Source organism: Schistocerca gregaria, chromosome 9 (assembly GCF_023897955.1).
Source record: "Schistocerca gregaria isolate iqSchGreg1 chromosome 9, iqSchGreg1.2, whole genome shotgun sequence".
NCBI classification, from domain to species: domain Eukaryota; kingdom Metazoa; phylum Arthropoda; class Insecta; order Orthoptera; family Acrididae; genus Schistocerca; species Schistocerca gregaria.
In genome coordinates this window covers 179899513-179916586 of record NC_064928.1, presented here as the reverse complement: position 1 = coordinate 179916586, position 17074 = coordinate 179899513, and the positions used below count along the sequence as shown (strand labels likewise).

The window sequence follows — 17074 nt, the reverse complement described above, 5'->3', positions numbered from 1 at the left end:
TTATTTATCCCTATGTTGGTGGGTACCAAAAGAATGTTATCGCAATCAGAAGAGACAACAGGTGATTGAAATTTCATGAGAAGATCCCATTGCAACGAAAAATGCCTTTGTTTTAACGATTGCCACTCCAATTCACGTATCATGTCTGTGGCACTACCTCCCCTATTTCGCTATAATACAAAACGAGCTGCCCTTCTTTGTACCTTTTCGATGTCATCAGTCAGCCCCACCTGATGTGGGTCCGACACCGCACAGCAATACTCCAGAATAGGGCGGACAAGTATGGTGTAAGCAGACTCTTTAGTAGACCTGTTGCACCTTCTAAGTGTTCTGCCAGTAAATCACAGTCTTTGGTTTGCTCTACCCACAATATTGTCTGTGTGATCATTCCAACTTAGGTTATTTGTAATTGTAATCCCTAAGTATTTAGTTGAATTTAAAGCCTTCAGATTTGTGTGATTTATCGCGTAATCAAAATTTAGCAGATTTCTTTTAGTACTCGTGTGAATTACTTCACACTTTCCCTTATTCAGAGTAAATTGCCACTTTTCACACCATATAGATATCTTATCTAAATCATTTTGCAAGTCGTTTTGATCATCTGATAACTTTACAAGATGGTAAATGACAGCATCATCTGCAAACAATCGTGAATATGCATCAGGAACAATAGAAGGCCTGTAGCACTTCCTTGGGGAATGCCGGATATTACTTCTGTTTTACTTAATTACTTTCCGTCTATTACAACGAACAATGACCTTCCTGACAGGAACCACGAATCCAGTCGCACGACTGAGGCGATATTCCACAGGCACAAGTTTGGTTAGAAGACGCTTGTGAAGAACAGTGACTAAAGCCTTCTGGAAATCTAAAAATATGGAATCAATTTGACATCCCCTGTCAATAGCACTCATAGCACTCATTATTTCAAGAGTATAAAGAGCTAGCAGTGTTTCACAAGAACAATATTTTCTGAATCCGTGGTGACAGTGTTTCAATAAATCCTTTTCTTCAAGGTTCTTCGTAACATTCAATTACAGTATATGTTCCAAAAAGCTTACTACAAATCAACGTTAGTGATATGGGCCTGTAATTCAACGGGTTACTCCTACTTCCCTTTTTGGGTATTGGCGAGACTTAAGCAATTTTCCAGTACGGATCTTTCTGTGAGCGAGCAGTTGTATATAATTGCTAAATATAGAGCTACTGTATCAGCATACCCTGAGAGGAAACTGACGGATACACCCTGGACCAGTAACCTTGTCTTTACTAAGTGATTTAAGCTGCTTTGCAACACCGAGGATCTGTACTTCTACGTTTCCCCCTCTTGATAGTTGTTTTTGATTGGATTTCAGGAATATTTACTTCGTCTTCTTTGGTGGTCCTGTACGGGTCTTTCTGGATACAGATAATGTTGACTGCTGCCCTGGCCAGCACATTCTCCAGACCTCTTACCAACTGTAAACGTCTGGTCAATGGTGGCCGAGCAACTGGCTTGTCACAATACGCCAGTCACTACTCTTGATGAACTGTGGTATCGCGTTGAAGCCGCATTGGCAGCTGTACCTGTACAAGCCATCCAAGCTCTGTTCGACTCAATGCCCAGGCTTAACAAGGCCGTTATTACAGCCAGAGGTGATTGTTCTGGGTGCTGATTCCTCATGATTTATGCACCCAAATTGTGTGAAAATGTAATCACATGTCAGTTCTAGTATAATATATTTGTCCAATGAATACCTGTTTATCATTTGCACTATTTCTTGGTGTAACAATTTTAATTGCCAGTAGTGTATTAATTGGGAAAACAAAAATATTGAGCATGGTGCCTTACGACTACAAATTTAAGTAAGGTTTGAAAGAAGTGCAAGTATTCATCTAACAGCTTTGGCCCATGATGCTAGGATCAGAACTATTAAATACAGGGTTTTAACGTATACTGCCACAGTGTTTGGTGAGTTGCTGATAGTCAGCGCTAGTCGCAAACATGTTGATTTCAGGCTTTCTGTGTGTTGGAGTTTGACAAAAACAAGTGTGCTACAGCTCTTCAACAGGTGTTTAGAACAAAAAGGAAGGCCATTTACCATTGGCACAACAAATTCGTTAAGATGGGATGCTTGTGTGTGGCAAAGAGAAGCGGACGTCCCAGTGCGAGTTAAGTGAATGTGGAGATTTACGAGAGACATTCATAAGGAGTCCAAAGAAGTTGGTGCATCATGCATCTCGTGAACTTGAAATGGCTCCATCGACAGTGTGGATGAGAGAATAACTGTCTATGAAAATTCAAAGTGGAGCTAGTGCAGAAGCTCTATGATGACAATAGAGACAAGCATTTTGAGTTTTGTTTGCAGTTGCAACTATTGAATGAGGATGAGGATGGCATTGTTGATCGCTTAATTTATTGCAGCAAAACCACTTTTCACACTAATGAGAAAGTGAACAGGCACAATTGTCAAATCTGGGGTACAAAGCACCCCCACGAATGCATTGAATTTGAGGGTGATTCCACAAAGATAAATGTTTTCTGTGCCTTGTCACGTCGAAAATTGTATGGGCCCTTCTTCGCAGAGAGCACTATCACTGGATATTTCTACTTCTACAAGTTTCAGCAATGGCTGATGCCTCAAACGCAATCGGACCCTCAGTTCATCTTTCAGCAGGATAGAGCTCCAACCCATTTTCATCATGAAGTTCATGGGTACTTTAACACAGAGCTGCCGCCCCCCTGCGGGTCCGGGGTAAGAATAGGCCCAAGGTATTCCTGCTTGTCGTAATAGGCGACAAAGGAGTCGCAACCATTTCGGCCTTCAATGTGATGGTCCTCATTGAGGTTTGACCTCCATTTTTCAAGATTTCACAGAAGTACAAGGCTTTTGGGGAAGGACACCTTATGTGGTGTATCACCGGTCCTCAGTGCACTAAGACCTTGGCACTCATCATTGTCACGGCGTCATAACTGCACCCACTGTTCAATTTGGGCCTAAACACCTGATGGGTTGCACAAGTTACGCCCATAGTGCATCCCCATCTGCACATACAATCATGATGGACTTTCCATGGCAGCCGAAATCCAGCACGGTAGCCAGCCCATTGTGGTGGGGTCGTCATGTACCATCTAGGTTGTAGCCCCCTGACAACACAGGGATCGTACTGCCGATACCTGAGCTGCACCCTCCCTACGTAAGCCAAGGAGTAGATGCCTATCTACCTGGGGCATCAGGACTCCCGGCAACGGTCATCCTGCCAGGTGGCCCTTGCTGAGGCTGGGTGGCGCCCGTGGGGAGAGCCCCTGGTCAGAATGGGTGGTATCGGGGCGGACGTTTCGCAGATGAAACGTCAACATGCATCAGGTCACTCTGTGGCCACATCTTCTAAGAGGAAAGGTTCTGTCTCTGGTTCTGCCTTTCCCCCCTTGGCCACTCCCTGGGAGGAAGGACAGGCCCGCCGGCTTGGGGCAAAATACTTCCCCCGCTATTTAGTCTGTTCTCGGACCGATGGGGGATATTCGCCACCTCCAAGCCCATGTTCTTTGTACAGCATACTGAGGAAATCTTCGGAGAAATTGAGGCTCTTAGTAAAATGCGTTCGGGGTCCAGGAGACGAACGACACAGGGAAATGGTCACTCGAATATGTGTCAGAAAGGACATACCACTCTAACTGACAGGCAGGAGTGGTAGAACAGATAGAAAGGTCCAAGTGGGAGTAGGTATGAGTAGAGTCCGAGAGGAAAGTCGGGACGCCAGTGTTGAGGCAGACAAGATCGAGACGTGGCTGCACAATCCGTTACAGCCATGTGTATAAGATGCCTGTCATCTCGACTGCTACTGATGCGACGCCGTTGGGATCCAGCACGGCATTCCGTATTACCCTCCTGAACCAAACGATTACATGTTCTGCTAACAGTCATTGGACCTCTATCAACGCGAGCAGCAATGTCATGATACGATAAACTGCAATCGCAACAGGCTACAATCTCCCCTTTATCATAGTCGGAAACGTGATGGTACGCATTTCTCCTCCTTACACGAGACATCACAACAATGTTTCACCAGGCAATGCTGGTCAACTGCTGTTTGTGTCTGAGAAATAGGTTGGAAACTTTCCTCATGTCAGCACGTTGTAGGTGTCGCCACCGGCGCCAACCTTGTGTGAATGCTCTGAAAAGGTAATCATTTGCATACAACAGCATCTTCTCCCTGTCAGTTAAATTTCGCGCTGTTTCATGTCATCTTCCTGGTGTAGCAAATTTAATGGCCAGTAGTGTAGGTTGATAGTTAAAATTGTATTAAAATCAAGGAAAGCGATTAACTTAATTTAATTATAGAATATGCCAATTGGTTTTCCTTTAAGATTACGATATTTTGATATTACTGATTTTGTAGTTGCCTTTGTGTATTTTAATTAAATGCGTGTTTGTTAAAGGTAAGTTTGGTCAAAACAGAGCTACTAGAGAAAAAAGAGATATCAACAATTTTTTAAACAATGAACCCTTCATCATCCCATACTTCTATTTACAAAAGTGCTAAGTATCTATCTAACTACTTTGAAGACAGTAAATTATGTATTCTCAACAAAAAAAATTAAATCAAAATTTCAATAGGCATTTTAGGATAAAAATTTCTTAATTAGAACCCATGATCTGTTGTACATCACCGGAAACAGAATTAAAAATACGCAAAATCAACCATTCCCCAATTCTCTAGCTCAATTAGAACAGCTACTAGAGCAATTTAAACCTAATCTGGTCATGCTTTTTTGCCAATGTTTGAAAGTTTTGCTTAGTCATATTTCAGAAAATAGTTTGAGATAAATTGGAATTAGATAATTTTCTTAGTCTCAATGCCCACTATGAGTGCACCACATTTAGCAAAATCTAAAATGATGAGGTAAATTGGGTGTTAATTTGACATGGGATTGCCCATGAACTAATCAAAATCACATGTAGACTCCATAGACTGGAGGTGTCAGATTTGTACAACCATATCAATGCGTGGCAAATTTAATGATAACTGCAATACTCAAATTATTCCTAATTTTTATTCTGTGAGGCAAATACTTTTTTCCCTATTCCAATGGTTACCCTATGTTACACTGGGTGAAACAACTGTGGTCCTGTAGAGTGCTTCCAAATTCTCTTTCATCTGTTAAATTTACACAAGTATTTCTTTACAGAGGGAGAAACAGTACACTACTTCCCACACAATTACCTGTCATGCCTGAAGACTACCGTGCCCCTGTCAGGGTCTGCTTCTATTTTGTAATAGGGAAACCTGTTCTGGAAGAGTTGTACCAAAGGATTGTCCACACTCTTCCCCAGCAAATCGAGCAGGTAGCTGTAACTGTTCTGGGGGAACCGCACTCCAACCACGAGTGCATCCTCACCAAACGATCGCTCTCCGTCCCGGAAAGCGATGGTTGCAGGTGTTTTCCTCTTCGATTCTTTGTTCAGAACAATTTCCATCGGTACACCAGGCTGGAAGAAAGGCAAGTACAAATTATGAAACATTTCAAACTACTGATGGAAAAGTATTAGATTTTTCAATTTATTTAATTTTAAATGTGAGAATTGCAGGTGACTTGTAATTGAATGAAACTATTGTTACTGGTCACTGTTTATTTACATCCACAATGTGTAACGAATGGTTAAACCTCCATCATACAGTGGATGTTCATGTGTCAGAACAAAATGTGCGTGCACATTCATTCTAACGACTATTGCACATGTGACTCTTCGAGCTTTCCCGACTATTGCACACTTTGCTGTCAGCATTAGCTTGTGAGTGCATTGTGTTTTGTTGTTCTAAATGGCATATTTTCTTTGCAACTTAAGTTTTATTTTGGTGTTAGTCTCTCATTTATGTTTATTGCTGTAGTATTATTCTGCAGTAGTGGGCTAAAGCAAAATTCTTTGTTCGAGTACCAGTTCTTATGAATCAAAATTACAAAACTTAATTGAAAACATATACACCCTCAATAATGGTGTCTGGCAGCAGTTAATTTATTTAATTTCCCAATCAGTTTAACGTGACAGTGTCAGAATGAAATAAAAATTCTTTATTTTTTCCCCAACAGTAACATTATAAAGCCAATGCGTTTAGTCCAAACACTTCACTTCACAGCTTTTAACGTCCTTATCAAAATAGGACTACTACAACAACACAATACAAACATTTTTCTCACTTTCAGTCTCACAATTTAACACAAATATTCATCCACACAGTCACTTCAAATGTGAGAACACAGTAGCAACTGGGAACCATATTCATACATATTGAGGAGTTTAAAGCAAACAGTGCCATGTGAAGGTCACACAGTTCTACGGCAAAAAATCAAGACAAATCTGACTGTGCATTTCTGCCATTGGAAAGAACTTAACTCTTTCCAAGATATACACATTTAGCCCAAATAGAAAGTGAGATACATGTAAGCCAAACTCTAGCCAGTGAGTAATCTATTCTAGATGTAGTCCAAGTGCCACAATACAAAAACAGTAGTCATTACTTTCATTACCAGATGAAACTATTTTCACTCGCTCCGTGGCACTTTCACAGTACGACACCCTTTGTTTCAACAGCTCCACCACTTGCACAAAATGTGTCATTTCATGCATTTTTAAGTCAATGGCTCACCCATATGCAGGGATGTTCCAGAAGAAGTAAATATGAAAGAAAAGCACTTGTAATGAATCAATTTTAAGCAATTCTGAATACTGATTGAGTGCTAGAGTCTATGGTAATGTCCTCTGCCACTTTTGCAACTCTTCGTCCATCAGGCCTGTTCACCTGTTTCACTGGCCATACTGTTTGTTGTAGTCTGCAATCGTGCAGTGCATACTTATTGTCATACTTAGTGTCAGGAAACTTACCGATACAATAGCAATCTTCATCCATTCGGAGCCCAAATCCACACTCATCACAGCTATGCCGTCAGCATGCTGCACTGCATGCAGAAGTGACAGCACAACGGAAATGGCCGCCAGCAGCCGCATCACTGGAACTGAAACGTATTAGTTATAAGATGGGCAGTCTAGTTCAATTTTTAAATGTTTTTAATGTTCTCCCTCCAACAATCACTGCCTCGGGCTTGGATGTGTGTGTTGTCCTTAGGTTAGTTAGGTTTAAGTAGTTCTAAGTTCTAGGGGACTGATGACCTCAGCAGTTAAGTCCCATATTGCTCAGAGCCATTTGAACCATTTTTTGAACAATCACTAAGAGCCATGATTATGAAGGATGTAACATTTGCACCATTTAGTTTCAAACAGTAACATGAAATTAAAAAATCAGATCTGAATATGAGCGCTGTATCAATCTGAAACTAAACAAAGGGACAAAGTGTTACGAATAACAGAGAGAGAGAGAGAGAGAGAGAGAGAGAGAGAGAGAGAGAGAGAGAGAGAGAGAGAGAGAGAGAGAGAGAGAGATGAACCACACTCTCACAAAACCTGCAACCAGAAACAAGCAAAGAAAAAGTTAAATATCAGGAACAACTACAGTACATCAACACACAAAATAATGAAACTTCCTGGCAGATTAAAACTGCACACTGGACCTAAACTCGAACTCGGGACCTTTGCCTTTAGCGGGCAAGTGCTCTACCAGCTGAGCTACCCAAGCACGACTCACGGCCCGTCCTCACAGCTCCAGTTCTGCCAGTACATCTCCCACCTTACAAACTTCACAGAAGCTCTCCTGCGAACCAAGCAGAACTAGCACTCCTCGAAGAAAGGATAATGTGGAGATACGGCTTAGCCTCACCCTGGGGGAGGTTTCCAGAATGAGACTTTCACTCAGCAACAGAGTGTGCTATATGAAACTTCCTGGCAGTTTTGCAAGAGAGCTTCTGTGAAGTTTGGACGGTAGAAGACGAGGTACACGCTGAACTGGAGCTGTGAGGACAGGGCGCGAGTCATGCTTGGGGTAGCCCAGATGGTAGAGCACTTGCCCACGAAAGGCAAAAGTCCCGAGCTTGAGTCTCGGTCTGGCACATAGTTTTAACCTACCAGGAAGTTTCACGTCAGTGCACACTCCGCTGCAGAGTGAAAATCTCATTCTGGACACGAAAGACTACCGGCAGATTTTAGAAAATGTAACAAATATACTAATGAGCTTGCTTATACTGTCTTTGGCTGTCATCTGGAGGATTTCTGCATAGTATGATATTCTAACCAGATATAATTGGCGAAGGGCACTGAAGTTCAATCGAGGGCAAGTCGTTTTGTATTATTGTGGAACATGTGAGAGTGAGTCACAGAAATGTTACACAAATTGGGGTGGCAGTCATTCAAACAAAGATATTTTTCACTGCAGTGACAGATGCTACTGAAATTTCAATCACCAACATTCTCCTCCAAATACTAAAATATTTTGCTACCTCCCACCTACACAAAGAGAAATGACTGTATTAATAAAATAGGAATTTGATCTCTCAAAAAAAAATCTGTTGCTCAGTTTTTCCACAAATTATTTGAGAGGGTAGAGAAATTGTCAAAGTGGTTTTAGCCCTTCTGCCAAGAATTTGACTGGGAACTGCATAGTTATCATATATGCCTAAATGTAATTGCCAAAATGTAGCTATAGCACCAAGTTAAATCTGCGAGCTGATGTGATATCAAACCTAAATTTTCATACTCAATTCTCACATGAATGTGGTGGCGGGATGCATCACATTATTTGCGAGTTGCCACGAAAAACTGATTTATGACGGCAATGAGTTTGTGGAATGTCTGGTGTCTTACACCCCAAACCTCCAGATGTCAGACACTAAGATTGGTACAAAAATTTGTGTGCCAATGAGTAACAACCAAAACACCAATTTAGTTTGTGCTTTTGTCCAGCAGAACATATGTAAATGGTAATTAAAGGTAACACCAGAGATGGAGTACAGGAAAAGAGTAGTTGTGAATTGCATCTGTCATTATCACTGGCAGGTGAGTTGATAAGAGTACCAGCGTACATTTGTATACGTGACACCACACCTACCCATACAGTATGCTTCGGTTTTTTACTTTCAACTAGTCAATCTAAATCAGACTGCCAAAAGAACAGTGCTAAAAAACTCCAAAACGTTCTTTCACAAGTCAGAAAAATGCTCTCCCACGTAAACACTTTCACTTGTAAACTGATAAAAGACCCCCCCCTCCAGTGGGTTTCGAAACCTGGAACTTTAGCACAACGATCTGATGCTCTACCAATTTACCTATGCAGATCTTCACATTCATTGCTCACAGATACAATTTAGCTATACTCTGTAGTTCTGGTGTTACTTTTAACAACCTTTTATGCATCTTCTACTGAACTACAGTACACAACACAAATTAAATCGGTGTTCCAGTTGATACTGTATCAAAACACAGTGTTCAGTACCGATTTGAATGTCCGACAAATGGTTCAAATGGCACTGAGCACTATGAGACTTAACTTCTGAGGTTATCAGCCCCTAGAACTTAGAACTACTTAAACCTAACTAACCTAAGAACTTTACACACAACTTAAGGACATCACACACATCCATGCCCGAGGCAGGATTCGAACCTGAGACCGTAGTGGTCGCGTGGTTCCAGACTGAAGCGCCTAGAAGTGCTCGGACACTCCAGCCTCCAGGGGGACAGTGAGGATGAGGGCGAGGGGTGTGGGGGAGGATGAAGGGGTGTGGGGGAGGATGAAGGGGTGTGGGGGAGGATGAAGGGGTGTGGGGAGGAGTAGTAGCTTAGTGTTTAACGTCCTGGTAACAATGAGATCATTAGAGATGGAGCACATGCTCAGATTAGCAAAAGGATAGGAAAGGAAATCAGCCGTGCCATTTCAAAGGAACTATCCTGGCATTTGCCTGAAATGTTTTAGGGAAATAAAGGAAAACCTAAGCAGGTAGGCAGTCGTGCTGTGCTGGTGGTTGCAATTTCCATTCTATATTCCTGTTTTTAGAAATAGAAGCCTGCACAGTAGTTTGAACAGGCTGTAGACTGTCGTAAATGTCATCAGAACACTCGCTTTCAGATTCATTATTGACATGATCTTCAAACTCTGAAAGTGAGCCTTAGACTTTATCTAGTTGCGAATTTTTCAAAGTCGGTTTCAGTCAATGATGTAATCACCATGATGTCACACTTCAGACAGATCACAAACAATAGATAACACAAACTGTGCAAAAACAATGACCAACTCAAACAGTGGACAAGTCACAATGACAAGTCCATCGTTGTAAATGCAACATCTTTGTTGACTTTTGAATGTTGGGAGTATGAGTGAACAATGAAATTCATTACTACTATAAAATATGAGACAACCAGTAAGCATTTGACTTTAGAATAATCATGGTTGGGTCACACTGACCCAAACATTACGTATGTAACTCTTAAGGTTTATGACTAGATCACAAAATATTTTAAAACCTTTTTACCCACTTACTGCCCTTGCATTTTAAAGCAAAGTCACCAAATTTCATAAAATTATTTTGATATTTAAATAAGAAATGAAATGTACAACCATTTTGGGTCATACAGACTAACATTTCAACAGGGTTGAAAGAGAAGGGCACCGAGGAGAAAGACCAACTCTACTTGTTTCAGTATCTGTATTTCCATAACTTGCAGCTGCAAGAAGAAATTCATGCATATGACAGTTTATTCATCTCTTTGCATGACATAAGCAGCAGGTACCCACATTATGGCAAAAAGGGAATGCTTCATGTAGCATACACATCAATTAGACTTTTTCAAGATGATAATGTTGATGACGAGTGAGAAGTTATTTCCTTCATAATTAAAAGTATCTCAGTCAACATTCTTCTCTTGTCATTGCCATAGTGACCAATGTAAACACTGCTTATAACATGTGCTACCACAGTCACAGACACACGATCAAATTAGAATCGCATGTTCAATATCTATCGTTTCAGGACCCCAGCTTTGATAGGCAAACATTCTTGGAAATTACAGTTTTAAGTCTCTTACATTATAAACACAAAAATGAAGTCTTTATGCCGATAATTCCACTGTCATTCAAAATTATTTTTGTCACGTCATTGCTTTTGTCTGTTCAGCTTCACTGAAACTCATTGGCACATGCTTGGTTACCCAAGTAACTCTATTCCTGACACCACAAATCAAGTTGACCATTCATAATCATATTGACTTTTTAAGCAATTAGGGACAGAGGTCTATGATAGGGTGTGCCAACCAGAACATTTTCCCTCTAACCTCACAACATACCTTGTGCAGCCAATGGAAGGATAATTATCGTAGTTAATGATACAAGATACTTATAAATGGTGGAAAAATCAAAATGACTTTAATAAATTCTATAGTCTTTCCTGATTACCCTGATATATACACTATAGGGTTTCAAATGAATATGACCTATAAATCTATCTCATAAATTACTTCGAACATGGGCATAATTCATATGATGTGAATTTGAAATTGGTGTATGCAATGCATGCAACAGGAAAAGGGAAAAAGGCTGCTCAAACATTTTGTGGTTTGATGGACCTTCCTATTCCTCCTCCCAGTAGGTTCAGCAAGTACATAAAAATAGTTTTAGATGCCTGAATGGTAGTATCTAAAGCATCTATGAAACGTGCAGTAGAAGCAACTGTAAATATTAGTGGAAACAGGGACACTGCTATTGCACTTGATGGGACATGGCAATGTCAAGGAGTACTGCCACACCTGCCATGGTAACACTGAAGGATATATTTAACATAAGTGTTCCAAGAATTATGATGGTTACAGTGGATTTATGGAGTGTGATGGAACTCTACAAATATTTCAGAGGTCAGTGCCCGTTTATAACATTAGATAAATGAAGTATCTAGACGGGGTGTTAGACTGAGGAAGCTACAAATAGAAATGAAAGGAAAGTTGCTATCTGATGGTAAATTTGTCTGGCCTAGGCAGACTGACAGAAACTGACATAGACCTCTGTCAGAGTTATTATGGACTGGCCATTAGATGAACTGCACCTCTGAATGATGTTACAGCAATGAGAGAAGCTGTATGGGCCACCTACTTTCATAAGTTGTCCAAAGATGAAAACCCTGTTCACAGACTTTGCACTAATGGAGCAGATTCTTGGTGTGGTTACCAAAAAGCAAAAGAAATTGGTCAAACATACCATCATAAGCATTCTCTTCCTGAGCCTGTTATGACTGAAATAAAACCAATTTTTAGAGACCTGAGTGAGCGTGTTGTGCTTAGTAAATGTCTTGATGAGGGCACTCAGAATACAAGTGAAATTTTCAACCATTGCATATGGTAAAGATTACTCAAGAATGTTTTTGTACGACTAAATACATTAAAAGTCGGCGTACTAGATGCAGTGATATGTTTCAATGATGGAGTGATAGGAAGGTTGGAAGTTCTGAGAAATTTAGGCATAAAATGTGGCTCTCGTATGGAAGATCAATTGCTTGTGACACAACGGGTGCATGAAGCTGGAAGATTTGCTCATTAAGTTACAAAGAAGCAAGAAGTGCTAAAAGGAATGCCAAGAGGAAGCTTTAAGATTAAGAAATGCTGCAGGATTAAGAATATCTTCAGAAATGTTCTGAGGCACAGTTTAATAGGACTCACATCTTCATTCACAATTTCCAGCAAGTTGTATTTTTCAGAATTCACATACAAATGTTTCCTAAAGATTATAAAGCATTGCTCTAATTTTTTTCTATAACTTGCAATAGTCCATACTCATGTAGTAGACCTAACCTTTATTGCAGAATCAACTGAATTACAGAAAAATAACATTTTATTAGGAAAAAAATTATAAAAATTAAAATGTAAGATGTGATATTCTTTATCCTTGTAATATACATAAAAGGTGGAATTAAATATGTCTATGACTTCAGCCATCATACCATGCATATCTGGTAAACATTTGGTCTCCTTCAAATGTATAACATTTGATAAAATGATACCTCAATTTGAGGAGGCATTTTGGGAAAAATGCATCAATTTCTTTGTAATTTTTTTAATAACCCTAAGCACATTCAAAAATATTAAAAATACTTCTAATTTGTTTAGAAAGTGTGCTGCATTATCAGATATCAACAAAAAATCTGTAAAACATATACAAAAAACAGTGCCTGAAAGAAATAGGTGTTTATTTTTACATAATATTGAGATGGAAAAGTTCCCTGTATCCTTAAAGATGGATAAGAAAACATGGTGTCCAGACAACCAGAATTTGAATCATTTGATATTCATTGCCGATTATTTACACTAGATCATAAAAGTCTGCCTTATAGATGCCACCACAGCTTCCATACAACCCCCACATACACACCCCATTTCTTAAAATGTGTGTTGTAGTGACAATCTGAGCATGAGGGCTACATTAGTTTGGAATGAGCTAGTTCCATTGTGATTTAGCAATGCCACTGAATGTGATGCAATGAGAAAAAGTTCTATTTTTAGTTATCCCAAAATTACCCCTGCTACTATAATTAAGAGTAAGTAGTAGTGTCAGCAGAATTAGGAAAATATTTTAATGGTTATACCGAATACTGTATGAACATTCAGAAGTTTTGGCCCTGCCCTTCTGAATACATTGATTCTGTGGTAATATTTATAGTGCGATTTGAAACAATTCAACTCTACCATGCAACCCTCTCAGAAGGCACTTGCAACACACTACTGGTACACTGCATTACCTTCCGATCACAAATGACGATGAAAGTTGGTAACATTGCTCCGCCAAACAAGTGAGTAATGGCACCATCCTGACCCTGACTCTTACCCAAGAGAGGTTTCATTTATCAAATTCAGAATTACACACACCTGCAAACTATGGCAAATGGAGGTGATTGTAAATAACTAGATATTTTCTTTGTCACACAAACGTGTCTATATGGCTTCACAGAAATTAAAACTAACAATGGAGCAAAACTCACAGCACCCTGGAGTTTTGCAAATAAAATTATAGGTTAGAAACACCAGTCTTCACAGTTTCATATTGTGTCAGTCAGTATCTTGGGTACTGACTGATAGGTCTTAATTTAAATTAACATAAAGAAAGCCCCTACAAAGAATTCCAAGAGATAATTTGTCACAGATTTAGTCAACCGAAGAGTGTCACAATAACGTTGAAAAATTTTGAGGCAATGATTGTATAGGTACATGGTTGAGTGTCACATACAGGCTTACTGTTTACACGACTGTATAACTCAATAAGAGTCAAAACTCTTTCCAAACATTGCAGAAAAAAATTTGTTCCATGGAGGTCTGTTGACAGTCCTCCTGCAAAAGGAATTGGAAGGTAGAATGTTGTATGGCACAAAATGTATGCTCTACCACACTATAAGATGGCTTGTCCATCTGATATAGATGTATGCAAGTATGTTTCAAGAGAAGACATTACTAAATATAATGTATTATTTACCCTGCTACATTTAACTTTAATGCGCAAGGAACTGATAGCACCAAAAAAGTTTTAAGTAGCAGTCATTAAATATAAAATGGCAGTGTTCCGAAACGATATTAAGTGGAAGAGCTAAGAAGAGTAGAAAAGAAATGTCAACTGGAACTACTGACACTGGATGCCAACTTAGATCCATGATGCAACAGTACTGTGGCACGTGATGTCATACAGAAGCAAACAAAAAGAACTGAACAGTGAAAAGCCTATGTTAAATTTTAGAATGTAGATTGTGGCACCAAACTGATCTTTAGCATAACCCAAAGTCGAAGTGACTGAGTTGGCAAACTGATATTGAAGGCTTCAATATAAAATTAGTACTCAAACCAAGGAAATCTACAGAAATATTTTACATGAAAATTACTGTGAAGTATTGCTCTTTTAACCTCAAGACAAAAACTTTGCAATAAGGGTTGCGATTGGCTCATGAAACCCATGCGAAAATGTTACACACCAGCTCTGAGGGCATTTTAGTGAGGACATGTAGCAGGTGCCACCTCTTGCAAAACACTACATGGTAAACCAAGTTTTTGGCAAGTTCCACTCAAAGGTAGATACATACCTGGCCAATCATTCCATTTAACATATTGCCTCTAAATAAAATAGTGGAGATAATCATCTTATTCCAGTGTGCACCTATACCAATAGTTCCCTTAGTAGTTTAATCAGAAGTTGTGTAGTTTATTTTAAACAAACTAGATTCAAGAAAGAATTAAACAAAATAAGTGCAATTACTTCAATGTCACTGGCTGAATGAATTACACCTGTACAAATCTCTTACATCAGGAGCAACATCTTTAGTGCAGCTGTGCACACATTGTACAACTAAAGTGCACACTTCGAAATTACTGACAAGGGGCTAAATAACGACCTTTGGTGACTTAATAATTTTAAATATATCAAATTTTCGGGAGTTTCTGTTATGTCATGTACACACAAAATTCTGGAAAAACAGCAGAATACGTACTTTGAGGAGAATAGACATCTCCCACTGACAGTCATATCAAAACTATGTCAAAAACACTCCTCTATAATACGACAAGACGATTAGCACTTTCATGGCATTCATGAATTTATACAAAGGTCTTTTAATGACACGCTTGACAAACCGAATTTTTCAAATAAACTACTGATAAAAGCCTGAATTTGCTGATCATGAAGGTAATCCCTCAAGATGATTCTGAAGGATTTCCCTACGAACAAACTTGAAATGGTCATTGTCACAGAAACATTGTCAGTTCTGTTCTTACTGTTATTGTGTGATGAAATTTCCTAGTAAAAAAAAAAACCTTCAAACTTTTGATGTCTTAATGGAAGCACAGTACTCAACATTTACATCAGTTCTAAAACAAAAATAAATATTTTTGCTCCAAATATTTTACAATAAGTTTCCCTCCCGATACGAAAATTTGAAAGCGGTATTTATATAAACAAAATAGTTCAACTTTCACTAAATCTATTTCAATCTATTTCTGGAGGGCGCAACACGACAACCACATTACACCATTTCACAACAATTGCTAACGTTCAATATGTAAAGGGTTCTGTTAGTACCTGTCACTCCAACAGTAGGACGTTGTAAGAACATGACATTTCAATTGAATTTCTCAAAAATAACCAGTTACATGAAAAGCAGTTAAGATTCACATTCTGTACTTATTAGTAGTATCAATTACAGCACAGTTTCAGTCTAATTTACTACAAAAGTCTTTAACATAAGGCGTTCGGATTATAAACAGACGACACACTTGACATCTGCATGGTCTGCAGCCGCATGGTGAACATAACATACCTAGATCTTTAATTACTCAAGCAAACGAAGAACCACTGCGACGAAAAACACTAAAACTAATTTTCGCAAGTACTATTAATCGAAACACATTTCACTTTGCTTTACACACGCTTCTGTACCATTATGCGGAGCGTTTCTATTACGCCAACCAAAGACTAAAGACCACGTTGCCGGTGTGTTGCTTTGTGATTGGTTACAGAAAGAGATACGACAGCGTGTTGCCTCAAATGAGCAGCTACGTGTTCCAGCTGTATGTGGTTACACACTTTACATCGGCATGACCTAACCATTCTCTCTTTACCATAGTTTTCCCATGTATGAAGGTAAAATGAAGAACAATAGCATCTGCGATAAAAATTGCAATGTCATCGCTGCATGTGAGACTTTTTTTTGTACAAAAAGAGTAATCAGCCACAAATTTAAAATTATTATCACCTGATGCCACCTAGTTTCAAGTAAAGCGCACGAACACGAGTAGCAAGTAATTTAGCAGTTTCTATATCCATGAAACTGTTTTACTTTTTATGAAAAACTGTCATCTTCAGATCAATGTGCTGCACTACTATCTTAGCCACGTTGCGGACAACGAATTTCTGTGTTCGTCTTCACAAGTTCTTGTGTAGTTCCATCCGTGGACGCTATTTCCACACTTCTCACATTTCGCTACTAGGGACAGATCGGAATGTTTGATATCCATCCTAATACGGAGTCGCGGTAATTTTCAGTCGAACATCCAAGCAGACTCGAAGTGAGACAGATGGAATCCCAATTGGGAATATTTGGAGGAAGGTTTACAGTTCCAGCGCTCTGCATCCATGCTCTGGAAACCACTGTAAAATGATTGATATAGAGGACGACGTATTGCACCACTTATTA

The 17074-nt window shown here is 39.3% G+C and overlaps 1 protein-coding gene across 2 annotated transcripts in view; it reads right to left on the bottom strand.

Annotated features, from left to right (window-relative positions):
* Positions 1-16465, bottom strand: part of LOC126291425 (hypoxia up-regulated protein 1) — an 83901-nt gene extending 67436 nt beyond the window's left edge. Inside the window, exons 1-3 of one of the 2 annotated variants that reach the window (XM_049984941.1) lie at positions 16199-16465; positions 6864-6994; positions 5206-5471 (exon numbers count right to left, since the gene is read on the bottom strand). In XM_049984941.1, coding sequence (XP_049840898.1) covers positions 5206-5471; positions 6864-6986 — 389 coding nt within the window. In that variant the 5' untranslated portion in view covers positions 6987-6994; positions 16199-16465. The other variant, XM_049984940.1, reaches the window with a different exon arrangement.
* Between the last annotated feature and the right edge of the window lie 609 nt (positions 16466-17074).